General features: G+C 40.9%; 1 protein-coding gene across 7 annotated transcripts in view; it reads left to right on the forward strand.

Annotated features, from left to right (window-relative positions):
- Positions 1-17,211, forward strand: part of SUCO (SUN domain containing ossification factor) — a 40,067-nt gene extending 22,856 nt beyond the window's left edge. For 2 of the 7 annotated variants that reach the window (XM_069023759.1, XM_069023765.1), the window contains 14 exons: positions 151-256; positions 2,179-2,199; positions 2,434-2,489; positions 3,433-3,524; positions 3,970-4,035; positions 6,316-6,390; positions 6,887-6,983; positions 7,915-9,069; positions 9,698-9,785; positions 12,316-12,420; positions 13,372-13,526; positions 13,877-13,968; positions 15,070-15,125; positions 15,283-17,211. In XM_069023759.1, coding sequence (XP_068879860.1) covers positions 151-256; positions 2,179-2,199; positions 2,434-2,489; positions 3,433-3,524; positions 3,970-4,035; positions 6,316-6,390; positions 6,887-6,983; positions 7,915-9,069; positions 9,698-9,785; positions 12,316-12,420; positions 13,372-13,526; positions 13,877-13,968; positions 15,070-15,125; positions 15,283-15,729 — 2,611 coding nt within the window. In that variant the 3' untranslated portion in view covers positions 15,730-17,211. Of the gene's footprint in view, positions 1-150; positions 257-2,178; positions 2,200-2,433; positions 2,490-2,849; positions 3,187-3,432; positions 3,525-3,969; positions 4,036-6,315; positions 6,391-6,886; positions 6,984-7,914; positions 9,070-9,697; positions 9,786-12,315; positions 12,421-13,371; positions 13,527-13,876; positions 13,969-15,069; positions 15,126-15,282 lie in introns of those variants that run through there. The other 5 variants (XM_069023761.1, XM_069023760.1, XM_069023762.1 and 2 more) reach the window with 5 other exon arrangements.
- Positions 17,212-17,665: the final 454 nt, after the last annotated feature.

Genomic DNA, 17,665 nt, shown 5'->3' on the forward strand with positions numbered 1-17,665 from the left:
GTTTTGTGTTGGGAACGTTGCTGCTATCTTGCAGCTGGAAATAACAGAATGTATTTCTTCTCTGGAAAGGCATTAGGGGAAACTTTGGCAAATACCTGTAAACAGTGAGTTCCTGCATTTCATTACCTGACTCCATTGTTTCCTTTCTAGGTATCCAACAAACAAATGGATTAAATTAGGTACTTTCCATGCCAGAGATGAGAGAAATGTCCAGAGCTTTCCTCTGGATGAACAGATGTATGCAAAATATGTTAAGGTAACTTAATACTGCAAAAGCATCCATGCTCCTCAGGGAAGGAAGGGTTTGCTGGGCTTCCCCTGTATAACAGCATCCAGAGAAATGTGTTATCAAAGCCTACCTTACCATTAATTGCCCTTGGTTAATTAGTGGCCCCAACTGGGGCTGTCTGTGTACTAAATCCTTGTCACAGTAATGAGCCTATTACCTTCCTCACTTTGGTAATTGAGAGGATCTTGGGAAGCCCCTTGCGTCCAAGTACATACTTAGTTGACACCTGAATTAAGAAAAATCTAGACAATGTTCTGTTCTATTTGACTTAACCAACTGTCCCCTGAATGTAAGATCAGAAGAATCTCGACCTATTTTGTTGCTTGGCTGTACCTGCTTTACATATATATACACATATATCTGTATCTATCTATGTAGATAGATATATGCATACACACACACCCCCTGCACACTCACTCTCTGGAGCACAGGTCAGGATATCCATATTTCTTGGTATTTTTTACTGTGTTGTACTGTACACTTCAGTGAATCTGAAAGTGTAAGTGGTTGAACCTTGGTTCTCATTATAGACTCCAAGTGCAGTTTTGCAGTTATTCAGTCGTAACTCAGGCAAATTATTTATGCTCACTGCTACTGGAGCATTGCCATGATACCCCCACCTTCAAAATAGTTTGCATTAAACTGTCTTTACTTGGGAGACTCAAAGGGAATAAAACACCATAAATAATTAATGTGGTGCTTGAACTTGGATAAAAGCTTTTGTGAAAATTTTGGATTGTAGCTAAGGTTTGAATTCAAATAAAATACAGACCTTTTAGGTCCTCTTCAGTGATGTGGTACCTTCCAATTATGTTTGTGCTTCTTAATTATGCTTTGTGCTTTTATGAAGAAGTAGCTATGAATGATAATTGTCTAACCTCTCTACCCAGAAATTCTGCATGAGTCACAGAATAGAGATTTCATTTATTTTTAATTCCATCTTCTGGCTGAATTAATGCCTTAAGGTAGCTGCCATTGTCACTGAAGTTCCCGAATTCCAGTAGATGCTGCAGCACTTAGTCCCTTGGTAGATGCAGTGCTCTGCCTTAAATAATACAGCATGGTAAAATTTCCAAAGGTTTGTTCTTGTAATGTTTTTACTTTATAGTGCAAAAAGTAAACAAGTTCTGAGTATGTCTAGTCTACAGAAGGAGTTGAAAACGTTTTCAAAAAGTAAAATTTTTTGAAGTAGCTTACTGGACTTGTATCAAAAACAGTGGAATTTTTTGTAAGCGTGATTTTTATGGGAATATTTGTCTTGGTCTCACTTGCAGATTACTCCAGTCCTTCGGTGATAGTGTCTACATAGTGGTTTAATTAATGCGTTCTACACTTGCAAATTAATTCAGATTAAGTAAATACCAGTTTGTAGTCAAGGTTGCACTAGAAAGACACAGATGACTGAAGCTTTCAAGTCTGTCATCAGCTGCTCTATTTCTTGTAGTTGTGCTTCTCTAAATTGAAGTATTTTATACTGAATTGAAGCAGCGGCAGTACATGTAGAGTGCATGCTACATGGGTTTGTTTCTCCTTTTGAGTCACTTTCTGTAATCTGTGCTCTTTAAGGGGAAAAATACATTTAGTACCTTTAACACACTTCAGTATTCTACCTGCAATCATGCTGCCCTGAAAAATTGAATAACTTAAATTCCCTAAAAAAACACTTGTTGCATGTTACCTTCAGTCTGCAAGGTACAAGGGCTAAATGAAATCTTGCTACCCAAGGCAGATGAAGTAGTATTACAACTTAATCCTTCACAGCTTGTCATCTTAGGCATTTATAGTACTGAATTAAACCCTGCAGGACTCTGTAGTTGCCTGTGGCATGTGTTCAGCCTTTGTACTGACATCTACTTTTTTTTTTTTTCCTTTCCTTTCTCTCGCTTCAGATGTTCATCAAGTACATAAAGGTTAGCAACCTCTTCTTCTGGAGTGATGGATGCATGGGGCTGGGGGTGTTCTCTGCTGCGGCTCAGCTCTTTAGTGCATGGCAAGAGTAAATCTTTGGTTTCTTCTGCTGTGGGCAATCTGCAACTCCCTTGAGTAAACAAAACGTGCAATTTCAAGATTGAATGTATATGTTAAGTGAACTCTTGACTCTGTGAGTCTTTGAGGTTTTATTTTAAGTACCTTTTATTCTTTAGGTGGAGTTGATATCACACTTTGGATCAGAACATTTTTGTCCTTTAAGTCTTATAAGGTAATACTTTGTGTTTTGCTTAGTCTTTCTACCTCCTTGCAATGAGGACTAGTGTGTTTTCATAATAGTTGGGCAACAATTCCAATTTTTAATTGCAATTATTTGTAAGTATTGTGAATTGAAGTAGTTGCCTGACTTGCCTTCTGTGTAGTGTCTTTCACATCTGTCTAAAGAAGCTTTGAGTCTTTTTATTTACTTCTCCAGTATGTAAGGAATAGTTTATATGTGGAGGGGGGGGTGGTGAGGGGAGGAAACAGGAGCCTTGAGCAGCTTTACAGCAGGACGTGAGCATTTCAAGGCTGACCAAGCAAAACGGGGAACAAGTGGTGAGCTAAAAAGAGCAGGTGTGGTGAGTGCTGTGTTGCTTGGTGCCACAGGTGCATGCAGTCAGTAATGCTTGGAATGTCTGAGTAGAAACACCTGTGAATTTGTAATTCAGAGAATCATCACCCTCTGTACTGCTCCTAAAAAACAGGTTTTGAACCTAGGAGGTCTCTAGTGTTAGAAGTCAAACCATATTTTTAGTTCACAAGACTGCTTTAAATTGGATTATTTTGATTTAATTTTGGCAGAATAGGTCAAAGAGAATATGGTATGCAAAGTGAGGTAGTTCTGAATAGATATTCCTAAAGCAAGTCAAAAGTGAAGCTGAAGAGAAGGTGTAAGCTCATGGAAAGCTAAAGACAAGGAAGTCCAGGTATGAGTTTAAAAGGAAGAAAACAGACTCTTTAGAATTAGAATGAAAAACAGGATCTTGTTTCAGTTCTGCAGTGGACTTTGTTGATAGAGCTTAGAGAAAATAAACATCCCTGCTGCTTGATTCTAGTTAACTGACTGCAACTACTGTATTCCTAATTTATTTGTTACATAAAGGTAATACTGCTTATCAATTATGTCCCATAATTACTAATAATAGGCTTTTATTTTAAAACTTTTATCATAGAGTATTTGGTACTAGCATGGTTGAAGAGTATGAAGAAATAGCTGATTCTCAGTATCAGTCTGAACGACAGGAACTGTTTGATGAAGATTATGGTAAGCAAATATTTCATGCATTTTTAGCCATTCAGACAGCTCTTGTGCTGGTTTTGGTGGCTTATCACTTCCTGCATATGATAGAAGATTTGACTTCTGAATTTGCTTGTTGACAGTATCTCAGTATTTCTGGGCTTTTCCAACAATCCCTTTAAGTTTTAAACTGTGTTTGATGTAGCTATGTGGCTTATAATAAGAAGTTTGTTTTACTTGGCAGAATAGACAATCTCTTCATGTGCTGACAGTAGTGAAGGATTACTAAAATAAAGAAGCTCACACAAAATAGATCTGTTCTTAGTGTCCATTTCAGTTTGTAATCTGTCCTCTGTGGTTTTATTTCTACACTGTCAAATCCACATCATTGAATTAAATGTTAAGTCTTGAGGTTTATATTCTTTGCCCATGACACATTAATAGTCACGAGTTGTTCTTTTTTTATACATAGATTATCTGTTGGATTACAACACAGGGGAAGAAAAGTCTTCAAAAAATCTTCTTGGTTCTGCTACAAGTGAGTATGATTTATTAGAAAAAGTGTGCTGTGCTTAAAACAAGATGTGCTAACTGAAAGTGGAATATCATTTTGTCATGCAACATCTACAACTTTCATATTCTTCTGCTGAAACAATTTATTGTGATTCTTGTTTAGTTCCATAGGAATAATTAAAAATTTGAAGCCGGGAGATCATTCTTAGGGTTCTAAAAATGAATTTTCGATTTGTAAGGATATCTATTTTTGTGGAAACTTGTTTTCTGTACTTAAGGTTCTGTGTACTGAAAAGAACGTGAAAGTTGCACAGGGCTGTAAATGGCCAGTACTAAAGTGTTGTTGAACCTTAGTTATTTGGAACTTGGAAATCTGTATTTAATTAAAGTGCTTAACTTACAGGAGGCAATACAAAGATTTACTTTGTACAACTTTAGGGGGGGAGGGAAGGATGGAGAATACTATTTCTGAGAAGGCTTTATGTAAATATTGTAATTTATGTTCTTCATGAGGGCTGTGTGATTTTTTGAGAGAGCTAAAGGTTCTTGACTGTCTCTTCTCACTTTTCCCATTGGAAAATCTCCAGGTGTAGGGTTTGTTTGGCTAAGAATGCTTGAATATTCAGTTTTAATGATATTCTTCACTCCTGAATTATTCAGGATAGTATCACCTCCACACACCATTTTCTAAAGAGCTCTTGCACTGTACAATTCTTCCTTCTGTCCCAGCTAATGAAGATTTGTTATTGCAGTGTAGATTTGCACTCAGTTAATGCTGTTTGGAGTCAGGCTTCACTTCCATCCTGTAGTGGATCAGAGCTACAGAAATCTTTCATACTTTTTTCTAGAACATTGTTGTCTCCTGAGAATAAGAAGGTCATGACTAGGAACATTCACAGCTTAGAACAGTTTTCAAAAGGGAACTAGATAGTGGAAAAAGCAGTTTATTTCTAAATGTGGGCTTCTTCACAGATGAGATAAAGCAGTAAATTCTTCCCTGACACTGCTTATCTTACTTGTGACTTTCAGACTTTCTATCTTTGAGCTATCTTGATGATGCATGTTCACATGATCTGTCAGCAAGGGCAGTATTACAAGTTTATATTCACTGTTTCAACAATGCAGTGACTTTTCATTTAATTTTTTAGACTACTAAAGCTAAGATTAAAAGATTTGAAGCACCTGTTGCTGATGGTGCTCAGCTGTCTCTCTAATGCACTGAAACATTGCAGTGACCATTATTTAGTTCTGGCTGGTGGATTTTGTTATTGAGACCTTTCCTCTGTCAGGGTGGTCAGTCCTCCTCTTTTGGAAGGAGGGGAGAGTTTGTGGGTATTGGTTTTTTGGTGTTTTTTTTAATATGTACATAGACAAATGTGACAGACTTCCATTTTGCATCTTAAATGTACAGTGAGGAAGAGGGTCCTTGGAGGGAGGGGTTCTCACACTTTTAATCTCATAAGAAGCATTCTGCAGTCTTCACGAGTCTTAACCTTGGAGGGTGGCTCACTGTTCTTTCTCCTGCCATTCTCCCAGATTGTAAAGCTTCTCCACCAACTCCGTATTCTCCCTCATTTTCTGCTTCTCCATCAATAGTAAGAAACCATGCATAGCTCAAGTTTAGCATCTTTTGACTATTATGACTTTTCACAGAATACAAACCCAGATAAATAACATAAATCAGGAATGCAGTTTCTGACATGCTCTGGAGGAAAGGCAGAATCAAAGTTTTGAACACAACTTCCTGGAGCCCAAGGAATTTGTCATTACTACTAAAATGCCTCTTTCACATTGTGACCTGGCCATGTGACATAACACTGCTATATGTTGGTGGGTGGGGGAGAAATGGGCAAAATCAAGCCAGCTTCTGTGTATTTACAATATGGTGCTCTTTACCCAGTCCTCATCTTGTAAATAAGCCTGGCAATTATGTTTGTTTTCAGTATCAAGACCAAAGAGTAGCTGTATTTAATATCTGTGCTGATGTAGAGCAGGCCCTCTTGGAATTTCCTTCTGTGAATTCAGAGGGGAGAGGAACTGTTCTACTTAACAGGTCCTTAAAATAAATATATACGTAAGCCAGGTATGTGAATGTTGTTACGATACAGGTTTTCAAATAGAGGTTTCTAGCTTGTACACTTACCTTTAAAAGAAACAGCTACCTCCACAATGGAATGACCAGATATTTTTATGTCCTTACACTGATTCGTTTCAAGCAAGTATTGCAAAAGAGCAGATTTCTCAGTGCTGGTGATCTCTGGGCCCTCTGAAAGTGCTCTTGTTCAGTCGTTGTTGTCTCTTTTAGATGCTATCCTAAGTATGGTGAACATTGCTGCTAATATGCTTGGAGCCAAAACTGAAGAGTCATCTGAAACTGAAGGTAGTGTAGTTTTTTTAGATGAAAAGCATTCTGGAAAGTTTTCATGTCTTTAAGTTCTTTTTGGTGAGGAGTTGGATGGTCTGTATTTAAATGACTTCTTTTCACCTGTTGTGGCACACCCGATTAGTGCCATAGAACCTAGTGACTGTGAAAAGTGGAACAAAGATGCTGAATTTGCTGAGAAAAAAACCCATACAAAGATGACACATATGCTTGTTCAGCTTTATTTGGAGATCTTTACTCTCTGTTTTACCCAAGTTAAGTTGTAAAGTCCGGATTTGCTGCTGCTTTCTGGAAGTATTTTGAGACTGTCCACAACATCACATTCATAAACTATCAGTAGCACTTTCATGTAAATAACTTTGGATGACATCTGCAATTAATTTGGTAGTGCAGTTAATAATAACCCCCCCAATAATAAACCCAAACCTCAGAATATGTTGAAAACAAAGATGGTTCTTGAATTTCTGTGTTCACATTTTCCTCCTTCCTGCAGCAGGGAACAAAAGTGTGTCTGAAAATGTCACTGCCACCCCTGCAACTTCAACAGCTGCACCAAGACTGCCTGAACCAACACCTGTTCCTTCACCAGAGTAAGTGATTGCTCTTGGTGTTTTTGTAATGTGCTCCAAGCAGAGACTTGTGGCAGTGTGGCAGTCTGCAGTCTTTGGTAGTAGAATGCTCAGGTATGGCATGCAGACTTAAACAAGTGAAAAGGCAAGTATTTGGTAAAATCTGTAAGTATGGTAATTGCACTCACCAGAGAAATTTGTTTTAGTTACTGTTTATTACAGCTATTTCCATTATGACATGTTTTATTTTGGCACAGAAACTGACTTAATACTGCTCCAGGTTTTGTGGTCTTCTGCAAGGGAGACTAATTAGGAATGTAAATTGTATTGCTGAAACTTCAGTTAAATTACATTGACAAAATTCTGGTTTAGAAGCTTATACTTCAGTAGACTTTCCTTAATGAAAATATGTATACAAATGTACAGAATGAGGTTGAGAAGAGAAGTTCTATATAGATTTTCTATTGTTTTTCAGTTGATTACAATTGCTGGTAATTTGGCTGCTTAGGGCCAAGACCCTACCTCTTAAATGTTAAGACATGAGTTTGTGCTGTATTTAGTGTTTTTATGGTTTTCTATCACTCTTGCTGTGAGACTGAAGAAGGTCAATGGGAACACTGTGATTGTTGCATTTGAAGAGTGCATCATCAGAGTAAGATGCTTGCTGTGTAAGAAATGGTATTTGAACTGGTGACAGTTTTCAGGGGTGAGGGAAGGGGCAGTATCTAATTGAGAAGGCTTGCTGTTTAAGCAGCAGGGGTTGAAATAATGTGTTTGCCTATTGGGACTGAAAATCACCAGAAAAAATACTATCTTGCAGAATTTTGGTCTCCAGACTGGCCTTTAGTCACTGGACTAAGCTTTGCTAATTTTCTGAAAGATCCTATTTTCACAGTCTTCTAGAGCAAGGATGTAAAACTGTTGAACTAACACCTTAACTCTTCTGTTCTAGACTTGTTACTACTGATATTCCCCAGATAGAGAAAGAGCAGTTAATGGTGGATTTGACTAAAGAAAGCCCAATTGTTCAGCTAGTGCAAGAGTATGAAGAAGATACAAGCCAGTCCACCGTAACTTTGCTGTCCAGTGATGACCAAGAAGAGGAAGCATCGGCATGGTTTGAACTGGAGACAGAGAAGTACTGCTGTGACATGGCAGCAGTGTGCTGTATTTCCACCTTCTCAGAATACCTGTTTAAGTGGTGCTCAGTTGCAGTAGCCATGCATCGGCAGCACAGTAAAACTGGAGGTGAGGAAAGGCCACGTTACCCTGTGGATGTGCAGCAGCCACAGCCAGCTCTGACTGAATCTACCCAGACAGCAGTAGGGGAGCCTCTGCCTGAGCAGTTGGACAGCAAAGCTGAGAAACCCCCTGGGTCTGTTGTTGCAGTTGACTTCAGTGCAGTCCATGAGGAGATCAGTAATGAGACCACAGAGTCCATTGAGCTGGAGCCAAGCCATCCTCAAACTGTCTCTCAGTCCCTCCTCCTAGAAGTTACTTCTCAAGTTAAGCCATCCCCCACAACAGACATGGTGTTGGAGCCTGCAAAAGAAGACTCAGGCCAGGTAGCACCAAGGGCAACTCCCCAGGTGGATGTGCGTGAGCTCAGCACTGAAACAGAAAAGGCTGAGAGCTCAGTTGTAGAAGAAAGCCCTGAGACCAGTGTGGCCACTGAGGTAAAGGAGATGAGCACAAGAGAGACTGCTGCTACTCCAGTGATTTCAAAGCCTACAGAGACTGTTCTGCAGCCTGAAAGCACAGTGGGCATAGTAGCCAGTGATGCTGTGGAAGGAAAGGAGAGCATTCCAGAAGCACCGAAACCTGTTTTGCCTCCTGTCGAGTCTCCGGTATCTGCTGAGACAAAGGAGGACGATCAGGCAGCTGAAGAAGCTTTGATGGCGATTCCGGTCTCGGGGGGACCTCAGAGAACAGCTACAGATTTCTATGCTGAACTGCAGAATTCCACAGACCTGGGCTATGCCAATGGGAACCTTGTTCACGGATCCAATCAAAAGGAGTCAGTCTTCATGCGCCTGAACAATCGCATCAAGGCCCTGGAAGTCAACATGTCCCTCAGCAGCCGCTACTTGGAAGAACTCAGTCAGAGGTGAGTCTGAGAATGATTGGTAGGAGTCCAGCCTATGAAAAATAGTACAGGGGAAAGTTGGGCAGAGTGTAGATCACAGTGTAAAGCTCTATGGAAAACTGAGAAAAGGACCCAAGCCTAGGTGGCTGTTGGAGTTACTCTGTGTGAGACAGGGCTTGCCTCTTTGTATTTCAGACACAATCCCGTTTATTTTATTTTGAGGAATATTGCTGTGGGTTAACCAAATTAATAACCACATGGGGTTATTAATCTTTTTAAGGATGAGTTATTTTGACCCGAACACAAAGGCTTTCTTTGCCACAAATCTCTAAAAGCCTCTCAATGGTTCTATGTAGCCTGGCATAGGCACTCTTAACAGTCTTTATGGGCCACATGTGAATTCTCCATCCCCCCATGTACTTCAAATGGATCAAAGAGACAAAACAGTTTGTGATATTATGGTTTCTCACCACAGCATGTAAGAAGTTTTTTTGTGAGATTTAAAAGCAGATGCCACTTGATGTTTAAATAAAGCTCTTTGGGCAAAGGAAAGGTTTTTTGTTGGCATAGTCGTGTTTTCTGAAGACAAGTCTAAGCTCTGAGGAGTTTTGTGCACTAGTATTTCAGCCTTAACCACCTTCTGTTTTAGGTACCGAAAACAAATGGAAGAAATGCAGAAGGCTTTCAATAAAACAATAATAAAACTTCAGAACACCTCAAGAATAGCAGAAGAGCAGGTATGGTTTGTTTGGAGTATTTAAGTCTTTTCCTAATTAGGAAGGCTTACTTTTAATGGAAGGTTGCACTGAGGTGCAGAAATCCTCTTTCAGTTGAGCTGTATATCTGCCTTTTAAAAGCATCTGTTCCATGGTTCCCTATTTTTCTCCGTAATAAAATTTTTAGACGTGTTCCCAGTTGTTTTAGAATAAAGCTATTTTTTCTGATTTTGTACTTGAAGGAAAGATCAGTTGTCAGCTGGTAATGGCTAAAACTCTTCAATGTCTTTGTCAATGAAAAAGTTATCCAGGTCAGTTCCAACCCTTGTTTCTTGGTTGTGACTGCACTCAAAACAAATTTTTTAACTTGGTTGGTTTTTCAAAACTAATTTAAATTATGGATTGGCAATTTCCCTCTGCTGCTGAAGATACTGAACCTGTAGAAATGCAGTGGGGTACAGTAATGGCTTAGGCCAAATTTGCATTTAAAGGTGTAGTAATGTAACAAAACCTTTAATTTATTCTTTAAAATGTGGTTTTTCCCTGTTCTGCCATCCTGGCTTTCCTGAGCAGCTGTGAAACAGAGCAGTAACTGCTGTGCTGAACATTCACTAAAGCAGCTGTGCATGTGGCTGTTGTGGTTTGACGCAGCTAAGCGTCAAGCACACAAAATCTCTTATTTTCATAAGGGGAAAATAAGAAAATATTGAGGAAAACTAGAGAGCTGCAAGGCAAAACAGGTTCAAACTTAAACGGCTGCAGTACAAAGAAAGAGTTTTATTACTAATAGAATTAAAAGTAAAAAGAAGCAGCAAGAAATTAAAGCAAACCTCTTCCCCCCTTTCCAGCACTTTCTTCCTTTTACCCAACTTGCACAAAGGACAACAGAACATGGGATTTTAGTCAGTGTTGCAGTTCTTGAAAAGTCTCTTTCTTATGCTTAAGGAAAAAAGGGTTTTCTTCTGCTTCACATGGTTCCCAAACTGCCACCAACAGCAGACCTGCCCAGAAAGAAACAATCTGCTGTGGTGTAAAACATTTCTTCCATGAAAAATCTCACAGTTCCTTCACACTGACAAACATGGGCTATCACATGGGGTTATTAATCTTTTTAAGGATGAGTTATTTTGACCCGAACACAAAGGCTTTCTTTGCCACAAATCGCTAAAAGCCTCTCAATGCTTCTATGTAGCCTGGCATAGGCACTCTTAACAGTCTTTATGGGCCACATGTGAATTCTCCATCCCCCCATGTACTTCAAATGGATCAAAGAGACAAAACAGTTTGTGATATTATGGTTTCTCACCACAGCATGTAAGAAGTTTTTTTAAGCTATGCACGAGAATCGCGGCACTGCCCTCTTTCTCCTGTCTCCATGTTCAGCTTTGTCTCACGTGACTCACTTTCTGTCTGGCTCTGAAACTGCCATGTTGAAAAGTGTCCTTGCTCAGGCTTTATGGTGGAGAAAGCCTCGCTCTGTTTGTGCTGCTGGCTGCATGGTGTCGTCTTCAGTTCAGCACGAAGTGTGCTGGCTGCAGACAGGAGGGTATGCCGGCTCCCGTTGGCTCTGCCGGCTCCGCATGGAGAGGAGAGGATAAGGACCCGCCGGTCCCAAGAGGCCGTGCCAGATGGGTTTAGCTGTGTGGCAGTCCATGGCTGGTTTTAGCTGCCTGTGGCTCTGGGATAGTTCCCCCCCCAGCAACCCAGGGTCTGTGCCACAGAGTTGGGAAAAGGGGGGGGCAGGGGCCCCGGCGGGGCCCGGAGGCTTTGAGGCTCCCCCACCTTCCAGCAGGCAAGCTGGAACAAAAAGAATTCCCGCCTTTCCATGTGGTTTAAATATGTAAATTGTAAATATGTAATTGTAAATTGTGAGAAACCTTGAACTCAGGTTCAACCCACTACAGTGGCATAACAGACTTGATCCCAAATTGTCTGAAAGTTTCTGAAATGCAGTCCTAGGCCTGTAGTTTGTTCATCCATCAGCAATGAAGAAAATAGCAGCTTTCATGTGTTGTCTTTTCTGGGTTGGGTTTGGGTTTTTTTGAAGAGTATCAGCACTGGTCAGTCTGAGGTGCTCCTCTTGGTTAGTCTCCCCTTCTCATAGGATTAAGAGTCCTCTTAGGGCTCTTCCCAGGGAGCAGTTGTTAGCTGCAAATGAGTTGTTCCTGGCTGGTTTGGGCTCCTGTCATTGACTGGCTGCCTGGCCCTGGAACAGCAGCTGTGCATCAGTCCTCAGACTGGAGCTCTGCCTGGTCTGTATGTGTTTTCTGGGGCCTCCTGACGGTGACTGTGGAGCTGGCTGCTCACTCTGCCTGTGATGAGGACAGCAGAAGTCACTCTAATGAAATGCACCTGGCATAATGTTAGGAAATGTTACTTAACAAATAAAAATGTTACATGAACACTATGTTGAAAACAACGCTGGACAGGCCATGTGGCTACTGAGTGCCTGTTCTGTGTCAAACAGATAGATCACTAATTCGGTAGCCATGAGTGCATGAGACAGTGGGAACCTGGCAACTGATGGCATGCTTATGACTGTTCACCACAGGATCAGCGTCAGACAGAGGCAATCCAGCTATTGCAAGCACAGCTCACCAACATGACCCAGCTGGCTTCCAACCTGTCAGCGACTGTGGCGGAACTAAAACGTGAGGTAATCACACTTCAGCAGTGTGGCATGAGAACTCAAAGGAAATAGATGCATAAACACATCTCTATTTGAAGACACCAGAATCTTCAAATAGGGTTTTAAATTGTCTGTAGTGTTGCTTTCAGCCTACTTTATCTTAAACTTCAGCTACAAATTTGAGTAACTTGGGCTGTCTTGTGCACAACAAAATTGGTAATAATTACTGCAGACCCAGTAGGCCCTGTGATTGTAGTCTGAGCTAAGGTACCCTTCTCCTTTCCCTACTGGCTATTGTTGTCTTTAGAGATTAGGGGAATCTTGGCAACAATAATAGGAATGTTTTTTCTCAAATGTGTATGTTCTGCCTGCCTGGCATTTCAATAATAAGCAGTACCATAAACGACCTTCTATATTTTGTGCCTATTGCCAAAGACCTTCCTTGAGCTGACACTTAGTAAGACTCCTCCTTTGATGCCTGACTGGTTAAGCTCCTGTTTATGAGTGCTGTGGTTAGTGAAACAACATTGAATCAAGTGATTATAGTTGTATTCTGTGAAGTACTGCAGTGTCAGCTGGTAAAAAGCATAGTTTAGATTTGCCATAGTATTGTATCCATGTCAGCGGTGAACCAGAGAAGTTACTTTCTGAGCATGTTTTCTTATGGGAAGTGTATTGCTTCCAGGGAGGTTTGGATGCTTTTGGCAAGGAGCAGCAGCTTCTCTAGTTATGCTGGTACTGGAGACAGGGAGATCTTGTCCTGTTAGCAGCTAATGGGATTTGGTCTTCACTCCTTGAATGTTGCACAGCCAATAGACTGCATCAATCCTCTGAAAAATTACTCAAATGTCAACAAGTTCAGTGAAATTAAAGAAAAGTGAGTTGAGAACATAGCATTTGTCTTCTAAAGCTTAAAAAATAAGAATGGCAATATCATGGAGTTGTTCTGTCTTCAACAATTGTCTCAAATCCCTGCAGGTTTCTGATCGCCAGACTTACCTGGTGATTTCACTGGTTCTCTGCCTCATTCTGGGCTTGGTGCTTTTTGTGCAGCGGTGCAGGAGCCCTTCTCAGTTCTGTGAAGATTACCTCTCAAAAATTCCCAAAAGCAATCACTACCCAAGCCCCAAAAGGTAAGGTATTTATATTTGAAACTTAATTATTCTTTCAGCTTTTTCTTTTATATTTCCTAAGTCTGCTGGTACTGACACATCTGCTTTTATTCTGAGTTTTCTTTCTGCACAGTGAGAATTGATAGCAAAGAGCTATCGATCATAACTCTCTCCTAGGAGCATTTTGGGGCTACTATGGTTAACAAATATGCCTTGATAACTTGTTGCAAGCACAGTACTGTATCTGCCAGGCTTTCTTGGGCACCTCAGCAAATAGTTGTGTCTTTCTGCCAAGAATGCCTCTTAATGAGAAATGTGTATGACAAAGTCCCGAGAAAAATGTGTTTAAAAAGCTTTCTGGAATTTCCTAGGTGTTTTTCCTCCTATGATGATATGAATTTGAAAAGAAGAACTTCCCTTCCACTGGTCAGATCACAGTCTTTTCAGCTAGCTGGTAAAGAAGGTATTACTTGTATCATGCATCTGGTCTCTGGTGTTGCTCTTAGTGCTGCACAATGTGTGTGTAGTTCATGTATGTGTTCTGTAAGATAAGGTGGTTTGTGAACAAGTTACCAACTGCTCACAGAACTATGCTGAATTATGCTAAAACCTTAAATGCAGTTTTTGCCATCAGTTTTTTTTTGCTCTGCAAATGTTTTTTGGGGGTTAGGAGCAGTCAGTGCAGGCATTCAGGTCTGCAAACCTTGCTGAAAGTAGCTTTTTTTTTCTTCTTATAAATGCCAGACGTGGGAAGTCTGAGGGTCCTACTTTTCTGAAGTCCTGATAGCTATGTTTTAAACTTGGCAGGTATTTAGGATTCAAATTTAGCAACTGCAGTAAGAAAATTTAGACCATTTATCTTGGCTTGGGTATGAGGAATGATCTGGTCTTTTCAGTATTCATAGTAGACTTGGGACAACTGATTTTGATTTCTTAGGAGTGTCGTGCAAAACCAAGTGTTGCAGATCATAGTAACTACCAAGAATGCTGCTGACACAGCTCTTCTGGCTGCAGCAAACTTGCCTCACAGATTATTGTACTGTGAATAAAACTGCATTAAAACTTGAGTTGGGAATGTGATGCAGTGAACACGAACTATTTTTTTTCAAAACTACACTTTTCCCAAATTCTCCCCTGCTGTGGTCTCACGTCAGTCTGAATATCTGCCTTGTTGGTAAGTGCACATCTGTGTTGTCAGGGGCAGGCTGCACATTAAACACTGTTACACTGGTAGCAGTTCGGTTTCCTAGACTTCAACTTTTGCTGACTCCTGCTCCTTTTCCCCAAAAGATGTTCTCTGTACTTCTCCCATGGCCATATCTATCAGAAAGCCGAGTGTTTAGGTGTGTGTCACTGACAGCTGCCGTGACAGCACAGGGGAATTTCTCTGTGTGCTGACTTTACTTTCAGTGTTTGTGTTGTGTCCCCCTTAACTTACAAATGGAGGGAGGAAAAAAAGTGCCTGATAAGTGGAGTATTTTGTTGTGCTGCTGTTTAGTTGGGATTGCGTTGCTCTAGAGCTGGCAGTGTCAGGACTGCTGAGTGTGTGTTCCCTCTCTTACAGTGGATCCAGAGGATCTGTATATTGTGGAACCCCTGAAGTTTTCCCCAGAGAAAAAGGTACTGTGCTGTGGGGAGGGAACTGGTGGGGCTGAGGTGTTTCTGCTGGCAGGTGGTGCACATCTCAGCTGCTCTCCCTGCTGGTTCCTAGGCTTGGCCTGGATGCTCTGCTTGACTTCCAGAACTTCACTGTTTCTTTTTTCACTTGTGGTTTCAGAAGAAGCGTTGCAAGTACAAAAGTGAAAAACCAGAGACTATTAAGCCGACAACAGAGCCTCTGCACCCAATAGCCAACGGGGAGATCAAAGGAAGGAAGCCCTTCACGAACCAGAGGGACTTCTCTAACATTGGGGAGGTTTATCACTCTTCCTATAAGGGCCCTCCATCCGAAGGAAGCTCCGAAACATCGTCGCAGTCTGAGGAGTCCTATTTTTGTGGCATTTCCGCGTGTACGAGTCTGTGCAATGGGCAGACCCAAAAGACAAAAACTGAGAAGAGGGCTATAAAACGAAGACGGTCGAAAGTTTCAGACCAAGGGAAGCTCATAAACACTCTAATACAGACTAAGTCGGGGTCAATGCCAAGTCTGCATGACATAATCAAAGGAAACAAAGATATAACAGTGGGAACACTTGGTGTCACAACAGTTTCTGGACACATCTAAACCTAGCTGAACTTCTCAAACAGGAGAGTGTTTGTTCGTTTGAGAACAGTCTGTGGTATTCTGTGGAAGGATAGTGGGAGACGAAAGCTCAACTCATTGGAAAGTATTCAGAAATTTGGTTTCTGCCTTTTTAAATAGATGGGATTGTGTCAATCTTGGCTATAAGCTGCAGCTTTACAAGGCTGATAATTTCCTATGAGAACAGCTTGGGGGGAGGGAGGGCAGGGTTCATTTTATAAAGGTTTTTTTTCACAGTTCTTGGGGCAGAGATTTTTTGAAACCCAGTTTGTTGGGTGGAATAGGGATAAAAGCCTAATCCTCTTCCTTTAGCTTTGTTCCTATTTCTTGCACCTTCCCATATTTATGTGCCTTTTGTCTATTTATAATGCCACTGGAAGAGGGGAGATACAATTGTTTGTCATTTGATTTATTTTGTAATTTCTCTAGCTTTTTTTGAAGATGCAACACTACAGTGCTGTAAAGGGACATGTGTCAGCCTTCAGCTGGACTTAGTAATGTGGACTGGATACTGTAAAAATACCAATAGATGGACTTGCCTGACTAGATTCTTGTTGTGCAAACTCTGTTGAGGAAAATCTCTCTCATGAGAGATGGCAACTGTGTTATTTGCACCTTCAGTCACAATCGGAGCTTAGTCTGATGTGCGAAATCAGTGACAGTGGCTCTTCAGGATTTCCTGTGCGCAATGGAATCTGAGGCTGAGGAATGCATTTGTCACCTGCATGGCCTGCTGCAGTTCTCTGGAGGAAGTGGATGAGGAATGCTCACTGTTGTGCTGAGCTCAGGGAAAGCTCAGCTGAAGAATATGAGAATGCATTCTCGGAGCCTGCTCTGGTGGCTGTGTTGAGCTTGCAAAGCCTGGGAGCCGCAGCTGTCGGGCTGGTTCACAGTGGGTGTTTCCATAACGTTTGCTTTTGTATTGGCTAACAAATGTGCAGTGTTGGTATGGTTGGTATTTCATACTCAAGTGTTTTTTATTTTGACTGTGACTGTATATTTGGATACTATAGGATGTGTGGTTGCTAAACTGTTGAGTGTGGTTCTGAGTGAGTGGAACAAAAGGTTATTCTTTTTGACAGGTGTTACAGGTTCACGTTGTACAAAATAAGTTAACTTATTGAGCACTTTTAGTGGTACCCTTTTTAACAGATCTAATGCCTTTCCTGGGTATTGTACGTAATGTGACTTATTTAAAGCCTTTGTTTTTTTGCTGCTTTCTTGTTAGTTTATGAATACTTTAAAGTGATGTACTTTAAGAGTTGATCTGCACAATTAGCCAGTCAGAGCACATGAACCAGACGTGTTGAACATGAATTCAGAAGGGTGTCAAACCTGGATGAAGATAATTCATACCACCAGAGTGCAGCATCCAATGTTGTGGAGCAAGAGTATCTAACTACAGAGCTGTAGTGCCATTAGAAACTGTGAATTTCCAAATAAATCTGAACACTTTGTCTTTCATTTACTGGCATTTTTTCCTTTGAAAATGAAACTTGTGGGTTACGTTCTTTGAGAAGGACTAGTCTTTAAATTTCAGTCCAGGGCTAGGACTTGGGATCCTTTGGGCTGTAGTAAGGAGTTCATAAACTTATCAGCCTAGATGTGTTTTTTTGTTTAAAAAAAAGAAAAGTGTGGGGGAGTGGATTCTGAAGGCTGAGTGGTGCTTTGAAAGTTCAGAAACTGTGGCCCTGTGAAACTGCTGGAGAGGTTTCCAGCAGGGTCAGTTCATACCTTGCCCTGGGGGATCCCTGCATGTGGTGGCTTTCTGTGAGGAGGACTGCATGAAATGACCTCTTGGTACTCAGAGCTAAGGCTTGTGAAGGATAAAAAAGACCGTGAAAGGAAAGTTAGAGGTCATTATCTCAAACCAGAGTTTTCAGCTTCAAGTTTGCCCCTTACTGGTCCCTCCCCCTCT

Source organism: Aphelocoma coerulescens, chromosome 8, assembly GCF_041296385.1.
Source record: "Aphelocoma coerulescens isolate FSJ_1873_10779 chromosome 8, UR_Acoe_1.0, whole genome shotgun sequence".
Classification (NCBI taxonomy): domain Eukaryota; kingdom Metazoa; phylum Chordata; class Aves; order Passeriformes; family Corvidae; genus Aphelocoma; species Aphelocoma coerulescens.